At 40.3% G+C, this 16,261-nt stretch overlaps 1 protein-coding gene across 1 annotated transcript in view; it reads right to left on the bottom strand.

Annotated features, from left to right (window-relative positions):
- Positions 1–4,281: 4,281 nt before the first annotated feature.
- PNPT1 (polyribonucleotide nucleotidyltransferase 1) overlaps positions 4,282–16,261 on the bottom strand; it is a 44,597-nt gene continuing 32,617 nt past the window's right edge. Inside the window, exons 19-28 of the mRNA XM_006881022.1 lie at positions 11,571–11,677; positions 10,496–10,567; positions 10,339–10,402; positions 9,879–9,962; positions 9,484–9,567; positions 8,211–8,317; positions 8,059–8,114; positions 7,503–7,581; positions 5,716–5,763; positions 4,282–4,443 (exon numbers count right to left, since the gene is read on the bottom strand). Of these exons, the coding sequence (XP_006881084.1) occupies positions 4,282–4,443; positions 5,716–5,763; positions 7,503–7,581; positions 8,059–8,114; positions 8,211–8,317; positions 9,484–9,567; positions 9,879–9,962; positions 10,339–10,402; positions 10,496–10,567; positions 11,571–11,677 (863 nt within the window). The remainder of the gene's footprint in view (positions 4,444–5,715; positions 5,764–7,502; positions 7,582–8,058; positions 8,115–8,210; positions 8,318–9,483; positions 9,568–9,878; positions 9,963–10,338; positions 10,403–10,495; positions 10,568–11,570; positions 11,678–16,261) is intronic.

Here is a 16,261-nt window from a genome sequence, read left to right on the forward strand (position 1 = left end):
CCTAAAAGTACACTGTTCTTACGTGGTTTGAATCCACCATATGCTCTGCTGGAGAAGCGGGGGCAATCTCCTCTTGTACCAGTCAGATCTGATTTGACAGTACATGTGCGCGCGCTCTCTCTCTCTCTTCCTGAGTGGAACAAATAGCTGAAGTGCTCAGCTGGTAACTGAAAGGTGGGCAGTTCAAACCGACCTCGAGGAGGCTTAGAAGAAAGGTTTTGTGATCTATCGCTGAAAAGCATCAGCCGTCGGCTGTGAACAACTCAATTCTGTTCTGACACACACAGAGCTGCAGTCAGTTGGAGCTGACTTGACAGCAATGGGCATTTTACTGACCAGCTGGTAAGCTTGACTTATATGTACTATTATTACTATTAGTATTATTGGTGTCCACAGGAATCCCTGGCTGAGTGCAACCAGTTAAGTGCTAGACTACTAACTGAATTGCTGCTGGCCTCAACCTGAAACGCCTCATAGACAAGCCCCGGAAACCGGCTTCAGAAAGATCTTGGTCGTCCTGTGAACAATTCTCCTCTGCACTGGGCTGACCATGAGTTGGAATCAAATGTTTTCTAGGTATATAAAGTGCACAATTTTTAAACTCTTACTACAAAGAATTCTGTCACTGTTTGCCGACTTGTCACAGTGTGGTGGCTTTCATATTGCTGTGATGCAGAAAGGCATGCCATCTGTATTTACTATAGCGGCAGGATCACTCAAAGTGGACAGGTTTCAACAGAGCTTCCAGACTGAGAGACAAGGAAGCAGGCTTGGCCATCCACTTCTGAAAACCCTATGAGCAGCAGCAGATCACTGTCTGCTATAGAACCAGCAGATGAGTGTTCCTCATGATGGAAGGCGCTCATTTATGACAAGGGACGTGTTGCCTCCTCAAAGCAGAGTCTAAAGGACGTGGCTGGAGTAGAGCTTTCACCGTGAAGGCCTTCAGTTGCAGATGTGGCAGAACTCAAAATTAGAAGAAACAGCTACAGGTATCTATTAATTAGTAGATACAATAATATCTAGGGTGAAGCCCAGAGAGAGATCAGCTGGCCTAGTGGACAGAAAGCGATGTGGCCCTTGGGCCTGTCTTTCATTGTTTTTATTCAGACATTTCTCTAGGTCGTATAGCCCTGGCGTACAAGCTGCCATACAGTGGTCACTTGTGGTCGCTGTGAGGCTGAACACTGTGACACTGATGTGTCAAATGCGTTAATGTTTGGCTACCCAATGGGGACAGAGAGTGGGGTGGAGCTCCCCGATTAAAACAAGCTTGGAAGGAGGAGTGGCATCCACTTCCGTAATAGCTTGCCTCTGGAAACCCTATAGACCTGGAGAGAGGATGAAAGGCATCCAAGCGTCAAGGACTCTCCTTCATAGGGTCACTATGAGTCGCCTGCAACTTGACGGCACCTAACAACAATAGGGTGAAGCCAGGCTGCTCCTTGGAGGCAAGGTTTCTGAAGCTTTGTCTGATATACTTAGGACATGTTGCAAGGCAGGATCAGTCCTTGGAGAGGGACATTATGCTTGGGAGGGTGAAGGGACAGTGCAGGAGAAGAAGAGCCTCTATGAGGTGGATTGAGTCAGTGACTGGGGTACTGGGGGTGGGTGTGTCAGAGACAATAAGATTCGCACAGGATAGAGCAGGGTTTAGGGCTGATTTGCATAAGGTCGCTATGAGTCACAGACAACTCAATGACACATAACAATAACAACAACATTAATATCTAGAATAATCTATATTAAAGTATAAAAATTGGAACCTGTAATAAAGTGAAATGGAACACATTAATATCCTATATGATCCAGCTGTATTCGCCCTTTTGAATTAGATGACATTATGGTTCAATATGCTGGGATGAACAAATAGAAGTAAAATAGTGTAGTGTTCATTATCAAAAAGGACATTTCAGGATCTGTCCTGACTAAATGCTGTCAGTGATAGGATAATATCCATATGCATAGAAGGAAGATGTATTATCTTGGAGAAGGTGCAGCTCGAGTGCTCCCTGGAGGCAAGAATGATCAAGCTTCCTTCTTGCACTTTGGGCATGTTGCTAGGACATTACATAACTTAAAACTAAGAAAGGTAGAGCTCTCATGGCAAGAAGCTGTACTGCAATCCCAGAGGTGCACAGTTCAATTCCACCAGATTCTGTTGGAGAAGAAGGGACAATCTCCTCCTGTACCAGTCAGATCTGATTTGATGGTACACACACAAGAAAGAATAATTTTTTTTTCCCGAAACAAGAACCAAAAACCTAAGAAAGGTGTGCATCAGTTATATCCACACCAATCTATGCTGAGCAAATTATTTAAAAAGTTGGACTCTATGGAGAAGAATTTTCCATCAGGATTGGAGGAAGACTCATCAACAATCTTCTTTATGCTACTGTGCACCCTTGAGTCAGAACCAACCTATGTCTGACCCTTCAGTGGGTTTTCAGAGACAGTAAATAGCAACAAGAGGAGAGTGTCCATCCTCCTTCAGTTTTGAACTACGTGCCTTTGAGATTGCAGCACAGTTTATTACTACTAGGCCACCAGAGCTCTCTCCAACCTTCATTATGTTGATGACATAGACTTGCTTGCTGAAAGTGAGGACTTGGAAGTGCTTGCTGCAGAAGATCAAAGAATACAGCCTTCAATATGGATTGCATCTCTATGTCAAGAAAACAAAAATTCTCACCACTAGACCTAGAGGCAGTATTATGACAGATGGAGAAAACAGAAACCGTCAACAACTTATCTTAACTTGGATCCACAATCAATATACTTGGTACCTGCAGTCGAAGAGATCAAGAGGCACATTGCACTGGAAAAGTCTGAACTCGGGGACCTGTCCAAACTACTGAGGCACAATGTTAGTTTAAGGACTAAGGTACACCTGATCCAGGCCATGGTTTTTTCAATCACTTGGTATGCTGGTGAAAGCAGGACAAAGAACAAGGATGACAAAAGTGATACTTTTAGGTATGGTGTCAGAAAAGTGTACTGGGTATTGGATGGACTGCCAAAAGAACATCTTCTGCAAGGTATGTCTTGCAAGAAATACAGTGAGTGTGCCTTGGAGACGGAGATGATAAAACTTCATCTCATACTTTGGGCATGTCGCTAGGAGAGGGACATTATGCTTGGGAAGGTGGAGGGATGGCAAAAGAGAGGAAGACTCTCAGCCAGGTGACTCAGGGACTGCAGCAATGGGCTCAAGTGGATTAGTGGTTGTGAGGATGGCAATGGAGAGAGGTTTCAGATCTGTTGTTCACAGGGTCGCTGAAAGTCATACTCTTGAAGGTACCTATCAACAACAACAAAGCTCATGGTGAGCTGTAAGATGCCTCAGGGCAAACCATCACTATGTATTCAGAGAGGAAAAAGAAGGTCTAAGAAAGGTATTCCTTAGAGTGATAAGTATCATCTGTTCTTAATTTTTCAGATAGGTTACTGAAGAGTACTAAAACAGGGTTGTTGTTGTTGTTATGTGCCACTGAGTTGCCTGAGACTCATAGCGACTCTATGTACAACAGCCTTTACCCTGCTCTATCCTGTGCCAATCTCACTGTCTCTGACACACTCAACCCCACCACCCCAGTCACTGAATCAATCCACCTCTTAGTCTTCCTCTCCTGTGCTGTCCCTCCACCCTCAGAAGCATCACATCCTTCTCCAAGGACTATTCCCTCCTTGAAACATGTCCAAAGTATGTCATATGAAGCTTCAGAATCCTTGCCTCTAAGGAGCAGCCTGGCTTCACCCTGTCCAGGATGAACCTGTTCGTTTTCTTAGCAGTGCATAGTATATTCAGTACTCTTATCCAACAACACAGCTCAAAGACATCAATTCTCCTTCTATCCTCCCTAGTCATTGTCCAGCTCTCTGATGCATAGCAAGTGACTGCAAAGCCCATGGCCTGTATCAGGTGCACCTTAGTCTCCAGAGTGACACCACTGCTCTTCAGTATTTTGAAGAGATCTCTAACAGTTGACTTTCCCATCGCAATATGTCTTTTAATTTCCTGGCTGCTAGTGCCAAGAGTGTTAACTGTGGAACAAAGCGAAACAGGGTAAAAAAAAGAGCATATATTTTAATGATAAATATTTATTAATCCATAATGTAAATAGAGATTAAAGGTTACTCTTTGAAATAAAAAAGTCACACACAAGTATTTTAGTACAAATGATTGGCATATATTTGTATCATATATATAAATCTACACATTTAGAAGATACTCCTAAAATTTTGTTCTTTAGAGCATCACCCTAGGATTCTTCTACAGAATCATGGGGAAGAAGAGTTCGATGATGATTGTGAAACCGGCTCTCCCATTACTATGCTGCTTCTGTCATTTAGAGTTTTGACAACATTTGTAGCTGGAGACTGAAGCACTTTGCGAGACAGCCTCATTCGTCCGTCTGCTGGATCACGCCCAAAATATTTCACCTGTGTTAAGAAAGGGATTTAAAGTTAGAGCATAATGATTATTAGCCTCCAGATTATGTTTCAATTTACATGGTCCACATTGCCACAGGCAATACTTTTATGTTTTTGCTTGTTGACTAAAAGCTCAGCTCAATGCTATGTGGAGAAGTAGGATTAATAAGTAAAGAAATAGGATTTGGTTAAGTAATAAACATAAAGAACAGACTCCTGTCTGTTGACATAATTGAACACACAGTTGCTCAATTTTAATTTTCTGTTAGAGTCATCTGTACCTTTTTATGCTCTTCAAGCCTCACACCATAAAGAGAAAGCAATTAAAAATGGATCAAAAATCACAAAAGTCTTAGAAGAAAAGACAAGAGTAAGGCTGTAGGAGACCGTATGTCTCTGTATTGGGAAAATAATCAAAACCATCGTGAAGGAGTTTAGATAAGGACTTTTTGAGCTACTCTTGTGCTAGAAACAAATGGGATTTTGCTGAGATTACTCAGATTTTCATAACTGCCTCAAAGGACCATCATACTAGAACATAACTGGTTTAATCATAGAAAAAGAAAAAGACATCAGTTGGAAGCCCCTTCAGATACTCAAGGCAAACACAAAACAACCAACCGATCTTGTATGGAGATATGATGTGTTAGTTCCCATCTTTCCCTAGAGGCTACGTGAACAATGAGACTACAGATTAGGAATAAATCTGAGGTCTCAGTCACTCAGGTTACAGGGATTAGGTGTAACTGGAACAAGAGTGATGAGGTGAAAAAAACCCCTCAACAACCCCAGACTGGCAATGAATTCTTTCATCCATTCATAAAGCACTACTGAAAAAAGGTCAACTGTTATCAGAATTCTAGAACTGACTACATAGCTTTCATCAAGCTAAAAATCTTTTCTTCCCAAGTAGTGAAAAAAGCAATTAAAGTCTCAGGTCCTCAAATATGTCACTAAAGGCATTTGACAAATTACTTTATTAGGGTTCTCATGCCCCGCCTCCAATCACTGCCACCCCAGAACCAGCACTGGCTTGCCCACGTGTTTTTAAGAGGTCTAATACTGACAACTGTTGTAACTAAAATGCCAACTCCTTGAAGAAATAACTGTGTCTCAAGTAATGAAGAGTCTCGATTTGGAACCTTAATGTTAAAAGTGAAACACCACAAATGAACAGAACACACAGATCTTCATTCTAGTCTTTCAGTTTACTTTTGGAAAAGAATACAAACTTCAAGCACAATTTTAAACATAGAGACTAAAAGCCTGAAATACAGGTACCTGAATTTCTTGGCCAACTTCTAATCCTAGAGCAGTAGGATGTCTAATCTGAAAGAAAACAGGTTGACCTATTAGTGGTTGTGAATAATGATCTAATATCTGTGGGCGCATGTATTATTATGTATTATTTTCCTCAAGGGCAAAAAGTTTAGGTTTTTCTTATTATAATATCCATTCATTGTAAAGATTTAAAAAGAATTCATTTCCAAATCCTTATATTTCTGTAACACTTTCTTATGTGACTATCTCGTATGTTAATCCAATGTTACATGATATCAGCATACTGTGCCTAGACTTTCACTGTTCTTTCAAAATGGTAATTAGGATTTTTGCTAAAGAAAAACACTTATGAGATCAAACCATATCAATTTATTGAAGTCACTGGCTTTAACATCACAGTTGAAAAGGATTCTTCACTTCTAAGATCACTAAAATATCTGTATTTTCTTTTAGTTGCCTTCTAGAATTTCCTTATCCTTCCTCCATTTCATTTTTTTCATTAGCTTTTAGATCAAGACTGAATTTTAGTTAAAAAATGAGCAGAAATTCTGCTTTATAATAATCGTTGTACCAATATGACTTATTTATAATTCTTCTTCTAACTTAAAAATATTATCTTTATTTGTTCTGTTCATCTATAAATTCATTCCCACTACCTCTGCCAACTGCAGCTCTATTAATTCCATCTACAATTTGTTATGACTTCTTGAAAGCATCCATTTCTTTCCCTCAGCTCTATTCATTTCTATATTCTGTTGAATAAATTTTTAAATTGACTTAAAATGTGATGTAAAGCATGTATTAAGCACCCATGTATATAACTGAGTTGGTTCCTAGGTTCTTTTTTCTTTTTCCTTTTTCAAATTTTGTTTATTTCTGGGCTAATAATGTCCCATTTAATTTTCTATAGTTTTATATTACATTTTAATACATAGTAAGACAGATAGTCTATTACTTGCTCTCTCTTGAATATCTTAGGTGTTCAGTATTCTTTTTCTTTTGTAAATTTTATTATTTTTTGTGTGTGTACCGTCAAATCGGATCTGACTGGTACAGAAGGAGATTGCCCTTCCTTCTCCGGCAGAGAAGCTGGTGGATTCGAACCACGAATCTCTGAGATTGCAGTGCAGCTTCTTGCCATTAAGCCACCAGATCTCCTAGGTGTTTAGTATTCTTGATGTATGAACTATAACAAAGACTGAATAAATATAAAGAGATCCTTGGAAATATGTTATTGGTTGACCAGAAGGAAAAGGTAGAGAGAAATAAGACATTAAAAAAAAAAAAAAGAAGGGGAGCTCTGGTGGCCTAGTGGCAAGAAGCTGCAACTACAATTCCAGAGGTGCACGGTTCGAATCCACCAGATGCTCTGCCGGGGAAGGAGGGGCAATCTCCTCCTGTACCAGTCAGATCTGATTTGACGGTACACGCACACAAAAATAAAAAAAAATAAAAAAAAAAAAAGAAAGAAAGAAGTTAAGGCTGTAAGTAGATCATTTTAGCAAATGCCGTGTGCAAACTCTAGATAATGTTCTACCTCAAAATATGTGCAGGGAGTCTACTCATTACTGGAAGAAAAAGCATGAAATATCTGTGGGAAAGAATGTAAAAGCTTATGCCACAGGCATTTGTGCCACTTTTGGTTTTCTATGCTTGGACTATCAGCAGACAAAATGTAAAATTCCTACCAACCTAGGTAACTTCAATAAGGACATCTTACAACAGTTCCGAGGGAACGAGACACAAATGTCCCCCCACCTTTGTGCTTCCTCCCCATTTCTTTTTACCTTTCGCTGATCAAGCTGTGTGTTATGGAGTAGTACCGCAGTCATATTTGGATATAGTTTTACCATGACTCCAGTGTCTCTAAAAAAAAAAAAAGGAATTAAAAAGCCTAGTTTAAAAAAAAAATAAAAGGAACAAAACAAAATATGTCTTTTTAACAATAAACTCTATGAAGGCCTAAAACACATACTATCTTTTTTTTAACAGAAAATATACTTTTCTATTTAAATACTTGCAGACCAAAGGAGAAAGAAAAGATAAAAATTAGGGAAGGGAAAAAAGCTTTTAGGATATATATTCCTCCTCTGAATTTCTCTTTATCAGACTTAAAAAAAAATCTATTAAATTATCATTGCAGAACCATGTTACTGAAAAACCTATAAGCTGGCATAGAAACTAAAATACAATCTACCTGGAAAAAGAATGATCCTATGGTTATGGATTCTAGCCTATACATTTAGCAATTTCAAAGAAAAGAATGAGAATATGTAAGGTCCACCTGACAATGGAATAGGTATCTTTTGAGAGCCAACCAAGGGTATTATTATTCTAAGTTACCTGATTTCTGTTATTGTGGCGGTATACACTGCTCCAAACTCTAACTGTTGCTCCTGCTGTATAAATAAGACACAAAAAAAGACACAAGATTCACAAAGAAAGCAGCAAACAACAAGGCAAAAACAAGTCCCTGTCCCACGACCTGGACTCACATCATCCTTGCAGATTTCAGTGATGAAGTCTCTGGCTTCATGCATGGCACTAGGTGTTGGTGCAAATACAGAAAATGTTTCTTCATCCACCTGACTAATAGTTACTCCTTTTAAAAAGACACATTTAACATGTTAAAGTTAACGTGACCATTCCGGTGGGGAGCCCTCTGCAGAGGAGAGGTGCGAGCGGGGGAAAATCCTGAAAGGTGCTGGGCGAAGCTGTTCTGTGTTCAGTCACTGCCGTAGTAACAGGGAGCGAGGGGGTCACCCACAGTCACAGAACACTTGTAAAGGGCCTGACATTGTAGTAGGACCTGGCGGTGCATCTGTGAGCCAATGTTCCAGTTTGAGGGAGCCCCAAATCAATTCTAACTTTGGGGAGCCTGGCTTTTGTATGCTAAATTATGAATAAAAAAATAGTCTAGAACATTCTTCCCACCTAGTTTCCTTTCTCCTCTTTACCCTTTAGAGTGGGGGGCAGATGAGTGAGGGACAAGATCATTTAGGTTTCCTTTCTCTAGTCCTAATCTTGAGAACTAAGGCAACTTTGTTTCTTACCTTTCTTGGTTTAAGGAACCAGAAGACTGCTTCCAGGAAAATAAACAAAAATCCAAGACAAAATAGTCTAACCTATGCTTTAAGTAAGTTGTTATGTGCCATTGAGTTGGAACTCATAGCTGACCCTCCAGCAGGTTTTCAGTGGTTGGAAACTGCCTGGGATGAGACAGTGGAGCAAGTCCTGTGGAGGAGCTGGTGGATTTGAACTGCATACCTTTGGGTTGGCAGTGCAGCTCCTAACCGCTGGGCCACCAGAGCTCCTATTTAAGTAAGTAGCAAAGTAATAGTAAAAGATAGCTGAGCATAACTCCTCTAAAGTGGAAACTAAAAGTTATTCCAGCTGTTAAAGTGTTGCAAAGGTAAATCAATGAGTTCTTGATCATCCTTCTGGAACACAGTGAAAAACAAATGTTGGCTGATTTATCAGAGAGGCCTGGAGGTGCACAGTTAAGTACTAGGCTGCTAACCTAAAGGTTGGCAGTTCAAACCCAACCATTAACTCTGCAGAAGGACTTGGCAATATCTTCCCATAAAAATTACACTCTACAAAATCCTATGTGACAGTCCTAAAGCCATGTGAACAACTTACAGCAAAGCCTTGCCATTATATTTTCTCCTGATCTTTCTCAAATATAAATCTGAAGCAAAAGAGGAGAGAGAAAATTCCATGGCCCAGAGATGAATAAAAACATCCTAAATGTTATATAATTCCTACCTGTTTCAGCCTGAAGTTTTTTTAAATGATATCCACCGGGGCCAACAAACTTGGATCGTTTTGATAACGGAACCTGAACAGTTTCTGAAATATAAAACCGACAAAAAGGCAAATGATCCAAATACATTTATGAACCTACAACATGTTCTGATCACTGTGGAGAGGATCTTTCTTTCTCTAGTTTAGTCTAAGTAGAACTACTTTAGAACAAAAACCGTTTGCGACTTGATTAAAATATTCAAAGTTCTAATGTCGAAGAATAGCCTGTCAAACTTAAAGTATTTTGACTATAATACTCAAAACATTTACATATTGCATATGGATTAACTAGTAACATGCTTTTATGTATTAATATTTATCTTACCAGAAAATCAACAATAATGTTAATGTATTACCTACAACAGGTCCATTTTCTTTCCTCGATGCTCGAGGTTTTGCAATTGTTTTGCTCATAATCTGTAATATTTCCTTTTTTGCCACTGAAGGAGATAAAAACATAATAAGTATAAGTGCATAAGAGAAAAATGATCTACGACAGGTGTACTCTTATTTTTTATGGAGTGGAATCTGAACTCTTTAGTGGAGCAAAGTTCTCAATACCGTAATTCCCTTGACAATTCTATTTATTCCTTTCTCTGTAAATCTCACTTTAGAGTCGCTTAGTTTGTAAAAGTCAAAATTTTTCACTGCGCTCCCACTTGAGTGGCACGTGCTGTGCCTCGTAGTATTTCTTGATCTACGTTATATTTAATTTAGTTTTTAAAGCAGTATTTTAAAAGAAATATCGAGAAAGTTACTGGTCTAATTTAAGAAATTAAGACAAGACAATGTACAATGTCAGGTACAATGGCTTACCTGAAGCCTGCTGAATGGCCTCCATGACAACTTTTATTGGTATCCCAGGTAATTTAATATCAGCCTAATTTGGAAAAGTCACAATTAAGACAGAAAGACTGACTTCTGACATTATCTAAGTATTATAAAATCCAAACAAAATGGATTTAAAAAATACCTGCAGGGCAGTTATTCCTTTACTAGTGCCAGCAATTTTGAAATCCATGTCGCCATTGTAATCTTCAATTCCCTTCAGGAGTTTAAAAATTAACACATTTTAAAAAGAAAAATTTACCCACAGTCATGATACAAGAAATGTACTTCCAGAAGTAGTTCTACTTCTAAAATATTTTACATTATTTATTATCTAGTTTGAATAAGGATGACAGAAGAACTGATGCTTTTTTAGGGGTGTTGGAGAAGAGCACTGAACACCCATCCCATGGATGGTCAAAAGAACAGATATGTCTTGGAGAGGGTGCAGCTGGAGTGCTGTTTGGAGGCAAAAATGATGAGGCTTCACCTCACATACTTTGGGCAGGTTGCTAGGAGGGCTATTCCTTGGAGAGGGACATGATGCTCGGAAGGGTGGAGGGCTGGAGAAGGGGAGAAAGACCCTCAACTAGGTGGATTGATATGGTGACTGCTGCAACGGGCTCTAGTGTGTCAGGATGTGGGAAGAAGGTGCAGGATAGGATGGAGTTCAGATCTGTTGTTCACTGGGTTGGTATGAGTCATATTAGACTTGACAGTACCCAACAACAACTGTTTAGTATGTGACTCTTAAATTAATATACTTTCATAAGGCACAGTATTTTTAGCTTATGTTTCCTCCAATGAATGCAAAACAATTGATTTAGGATCATTTGAAAGTGAGTCATTATGGGCCTTTAGACTATACCACAGGGAGATCTAGTGGTAAGATGTTGGACTGCCAATCCTAAAGCACTTGGTTCAAATCTACCAGTGGGAGAGAGATGGGCAATCTCCTCTTGTACAATTTAAAGTCTCTGAATATTCACTGGAGGGTCAGCCGTGAGTCGGTTTTGACTCGAAGGCACACGAAAGCAGCAGTAACATACTAAAATACTTATTTTTATCTAAGATTTTTCTAAGACCAAGGTGGTCATGCTGGGGAGGACAAAATAAGCAGCTGTGTTCTTCAAGGATGGTGATGTGCATTCCTTCAAATACAGGATGCTTGTGAAAGATGTATAATCCTATTAAATATTTGAAAATGCGAATATACTTGCCAGAATGTCTGTCAGCAAACGATAATCTTCTATTTCCATTTTATCAGAACTAGTTTTGGTGACCAAGCCGACTGCTACACCTGCGACCGCAGACGAAATTGGAACCCCTGCAATTAAGACAGTGAGAGAGAAAGCGTGCTTTGTATGTGGTATGTCCATCAGCCGAATGCAGAGATCTATGGTTCTGCTGGCAAGCATTTTATTGTAAATGTATACCATAGCTGAGAAAGATGTAAAGAGGGGATGTGACTAGCTCCTTTCCTCCTGAACGTATGACGTGGCTGTCAGTGCCACTGAGGGGATGACCACGCACACGACCCTGTGAACCACAGACTGGAGCCTTACCCTGGGCCGTGCCAGCATCACAGTCCCCCGCATGCTCGCACCCACTGATACAGTCACCGTGACAATCCATCTAGCTGAGGGTCTCCTCTCTTTCTCTGACCTTCTTCCACCTTTCCCAGCATGCTGTCTTCTTCCAAAGACTGGTCCCCTGGAAGATGCCCAAAGTCTGAGAAATGAAACCACCTATGTCTCTAGGGCAGGCGCATGCTGGCTGCACTTTCTCCAAGACAAACTTCTCTGCTCTTTCGGCAGTCCACAGGCTGTTCAGTGCTCGTCTCCAAAACAACTCAAAGGCATCGATTCTTCTGTCATCCTGATTCACTGTCCAACTTTCAGATGCAAAGAAAGCAACTGAAGATATTATGGCTTGGATCAGGTGCACTTTAAACTGACATTCTTTACTCTTTGGAGAGATCCTTGACAGCAGATTTTGCCAAGAGAACATGCCTTTTTACTTCCTGACTGCCATACCATGTGTGCTGATTGTGGATCCAAGTGAAATGAAGCCATTGTCAACCTCAATCTTTCCTCCATCTATCATGATGATGTCTACTGGTTCAGTGGTGAGGAGTTTTGTTTTATTTTTTTTAAAAATGTATTTTATTTTATTATTTTTGTGTGAGTGTACCGTCAAATCAGATCTGACTGGTACAGGAGGAGACTGTCCCTCCTTCCCCGACAGAGCATCTGGTGGATTCGAACCATGCGCCTCTGGGATTGCAGTTGCAGCTCCTTGCCACTAGGCCACCAGAGCTCCCCTGAGTTTTGTTTTCTTGATGTTGAAATATAATCCAGATAGAAGGCTATGGTTTTTTGTTTGTTTGTTTGTTTTTAATCTTCTGCAGTAAGTGTTTCAAATCCTCTTTACTTTTGCAAGCAAGGTTGTCGTCTGTATAAAGTACGCTGTCAATGAGCTGAAAACGAAAACCCACTGCCTTTGAGTTGATCCTGACTTACGGTGACCCTTCATCCGGCTGTAAATACTCAGCTATGGCTGGGATACAGCCACACTCAGGCTGTAAATACTGGGTGTTGACCCTTTCAGCTTTCTCCAGTGAAGCAGCGGGTGGATTCAAACTCTTGACTTTTCAGTTCACAGCTTAACACAGAACCCATTATGTCACTCTGCTTCAGAAACTTAAAATACTACTGTGGAAGAGTTGCCTCCTCAAAGCTGTCTGCCTTAAAGACAAAGTTGGGGTAAAGCTGATGACGATGATGATGTGGCCTGATTTCAACTGAGAAGAGAGAGCTGCAAAGATCCCTCAACAACTGTAACCTGGAATGTATGCAACATGAATCTAGGAAAACAGAAAGTTGTAAAAGCCCAATCTCTCAGGTGAATTGAAATGGACTGGTACTGGCTATTTAAAACTGGACTATCATTTACTTTCTGCTATAAGCAAAGAGGTCTTGCAGCACTTATGGCTAAAGACCAAAGATGATGACAGCCTTCAGTATAGATTACCTTTTAACATAAAACAAAAATCCTTGTCACTGCACCAAAACCGTAATAAACAGAGAAAGACTGACGTCACCGAGGATTTCATTTTACTTGGACTCACTATTAATTAACCCAGAAGAGTAGTCAAGAAATGAACATTCAAAAAGAACATTCATTCATACAAATGAACTTACAAAAGGGCAGCAACATACTGCACTGAGCCAGTCTGCTACAAAAAGACCTCTTTCAAGTGTTGAAAAGCAAAGATTTCATTTGAGGACAAGGTGCACGTGACCCAGGGCACTCTGGTTTTTTTTTTTCCTTTCCAGAACAAAACTCTTCTATTGCCTAGGTTTGGGAATTAGGATACAGAAAGTTTATAGTAATTATCATTAATGTGTTAAAGACCTTGATGGAAAAGTAAGTAATATACAAGAACCACAGGAGGAGAAATAAGGAGTAGAAATTTATAGAGTGAATTAACAGGAAATGCTAAAACAATAATAATAAGTGAACAGTTCTTGGAATTTCAATCCGCATATAATATTCTATCATCTTTAAGTTTTCAGTGGGCTGAGTACTTCCTCCTCTTTGGCTAGCTGTTAGTGCATATATTTGAATGACAGTGGTATTCACTGGACTTCCTTGTATGTGTATCGATATGGCACTCTATTTTTAATCCTTTCACATGCATGAGAAAGCTAGACAGTGAATAAGGAAGACCAACCCCTGCCCCAAAAAAACAAACAGAAAACAATCGATGCCTTTGCATTATGATGGCTGGCAAAGAATACTCAGAAGAAAAAGTCCAGGCAGAATGTTCCTGTGGAGAGAGCAGGGTGAGAATTTGTTGCACAGACTTTGGGCATATTATCAGGAAGGACTAGTGAGAGAAACTGACACAGTGGCTGGAGCAATGGGCTCAAACAAAAGGGCAGAAAATGCAAGGATGCTGGCAGGACCTGATATTGTTAACTGTAGAAAGAATCACCATGAGCTGAAATCAACTCCACAATCTCTGACTATAAAAACTCTTGTTCTTTTTCTGTGAACTGCCAGCAAGGCCCTTTACATTCGTTTATTTCTACCCTGAGGAACTTTTAAGTTTCCTCTCAATATGCAAGGGAAATCTATTGAAAACATTTCCGAGTTTGTTGCCTTTGTTTATGGGGACTTTTTCTGTGCTTAATTTTAACTTTTCAGCAATTAATGGTTCTAGATTTTGCTTAGAAAACTTTTCTTCTTTAAGATTTTCATAAAAATCTCTCTCTTCATTTTTAAAGTCCTGTTTCATTTTTGTCACCCTGAACTTATTTTGGTATACGAACTGTGCTAAGGATTTCATTTCAAGCTACTTCACCCACACTGTATGTCATCAATGGCTAATATATTTTCCCTCCACTCTAGGTTTCTGCCAAGTCCTGAACCTGCCTATCAAATATGCCGCCACCAGACATCCCCAAAGGGAGCTCTGGTGGCCTAGTGGCAAGAAGCTGCGCTGCAATCCTAAAGGCACGCAATATGAGGCCACCAGCTTCTCCGGGTGAGAAGGATGGGCAATCTCCTCCCATGCAATGAACTGAGTGCCCCTGAAAACCCACCAGAGGGTCAGCTATGGGTCGGTTCCAACCCTACGGTGCAAAACAAGAAGACATCTCCAAAACACCTTAATATGGACAGCCTCAGAAAATGATTTCCCTGCTACAGTCCACATCTTAGCTGAGAGCAAGTATGACCCTCAAGCCAGAATCAACACTTTTCTCATTTCCCATATCCTGTCTAATCAACAGAGCTGTTTGGTTTGTCCTCTGAATGTTTTCGGAAGCTGTCCTTTCTCCTGAAAAATGAAACAGCCACCGAGACTCCCAAGTAACTCCGAGTAACTTTCTGGACTGGGAAACAGATTTTTTTTTCTTTTTCTTATTTTCTAGACTTTACTCTTTCCTCCGCTTGCACTTCTAACCAACCTCAACCTCGGCTCCTGTGCTCACCATCTAAACTGTAGGGGAAACAAATCCATTCCCCAAGTGGAGATCTGGTGAATGGAATTTCTCTAGATAAAACTATGTTTAATTCATCATCTGTTTACAGGAAATTCTTATACATTTTCTGGGTCAAAAAGTTAGGGATGTACATCTGTCCTGACTTGAGTGACGTGGCACAAACATTAGCACATTAAAGACGATAGTAAATGCTTCACCACGGCTAAGCTTACTTTGGGAGAGAAGAATTCTTTTTCACGGTCTATTTATCCACTTCCATAATAGCTTGCCTCTGGAAACCCTATAAACCTGGAGAGAGGACTAAAGTTATACAGGAGGTGTCCAGGACTCTCGTTCATAGGGTCGCTAAGAGTCGCCTGTGACTCGATGGCACTTAACAACACCACCACCACCACCAGCAGCAGCATAGAAAGAGAGAGCAGAGGGCCTAGCGGACAGAAAGCCATGCTCCCAATCCAAAGGTGGGTGACTCTACTCCACGGTCCTCTGGCCAGCCTTTAACTGTTTTTGGTGAAACATTCTTCTAGGACATATAACCCTGGTGTGTCCACTTGCTGTACAGAGGAAACTCGTGGTTGCTGTGATGCTGAACACTGTGACACTGATGTGTCAAATGTGATAATGGTTACCCATGGTGGACAGTGTTTGGTGGAGCTCCCCGATTAAAACAAGCTTGTAAGCAGGAGTGGTATCCACTTCCGTAACAGCTTGCCTCTGGAAACCCTATGAACCTGGAGAGAGGACGAAAGTTATACAGGAGGTGTCCAGGACTTTCGTTCATAGGGTCGCTATGGGTCGCCTGTGACTCGATGGTAATGACAACAATATACAATTATCAGCAATCTGTAGTGTAAGTAGTGCGCCAGACATTGAGTTGGGAAATGCCAGCTTAGAGTTCA

The sequence above is a fragment of the Elephantulus edwardii genome, unplaced genomic scaffold (genome assembly GCF_000299155.1).
Source record: "Elephantulus edwardii isolate Elephantulus edwardi_28Jun2011 unplaced genomic scaffold, EleEdw1.0 scaffold00011, whole genome shotgun sequence".
Lineage (NCBI taxonomy): Eukaryota > Metazoa > Chordata > Mammalia > Macroscelidea > Macroscelididae > Elephantulus > Elephantulus edwardii.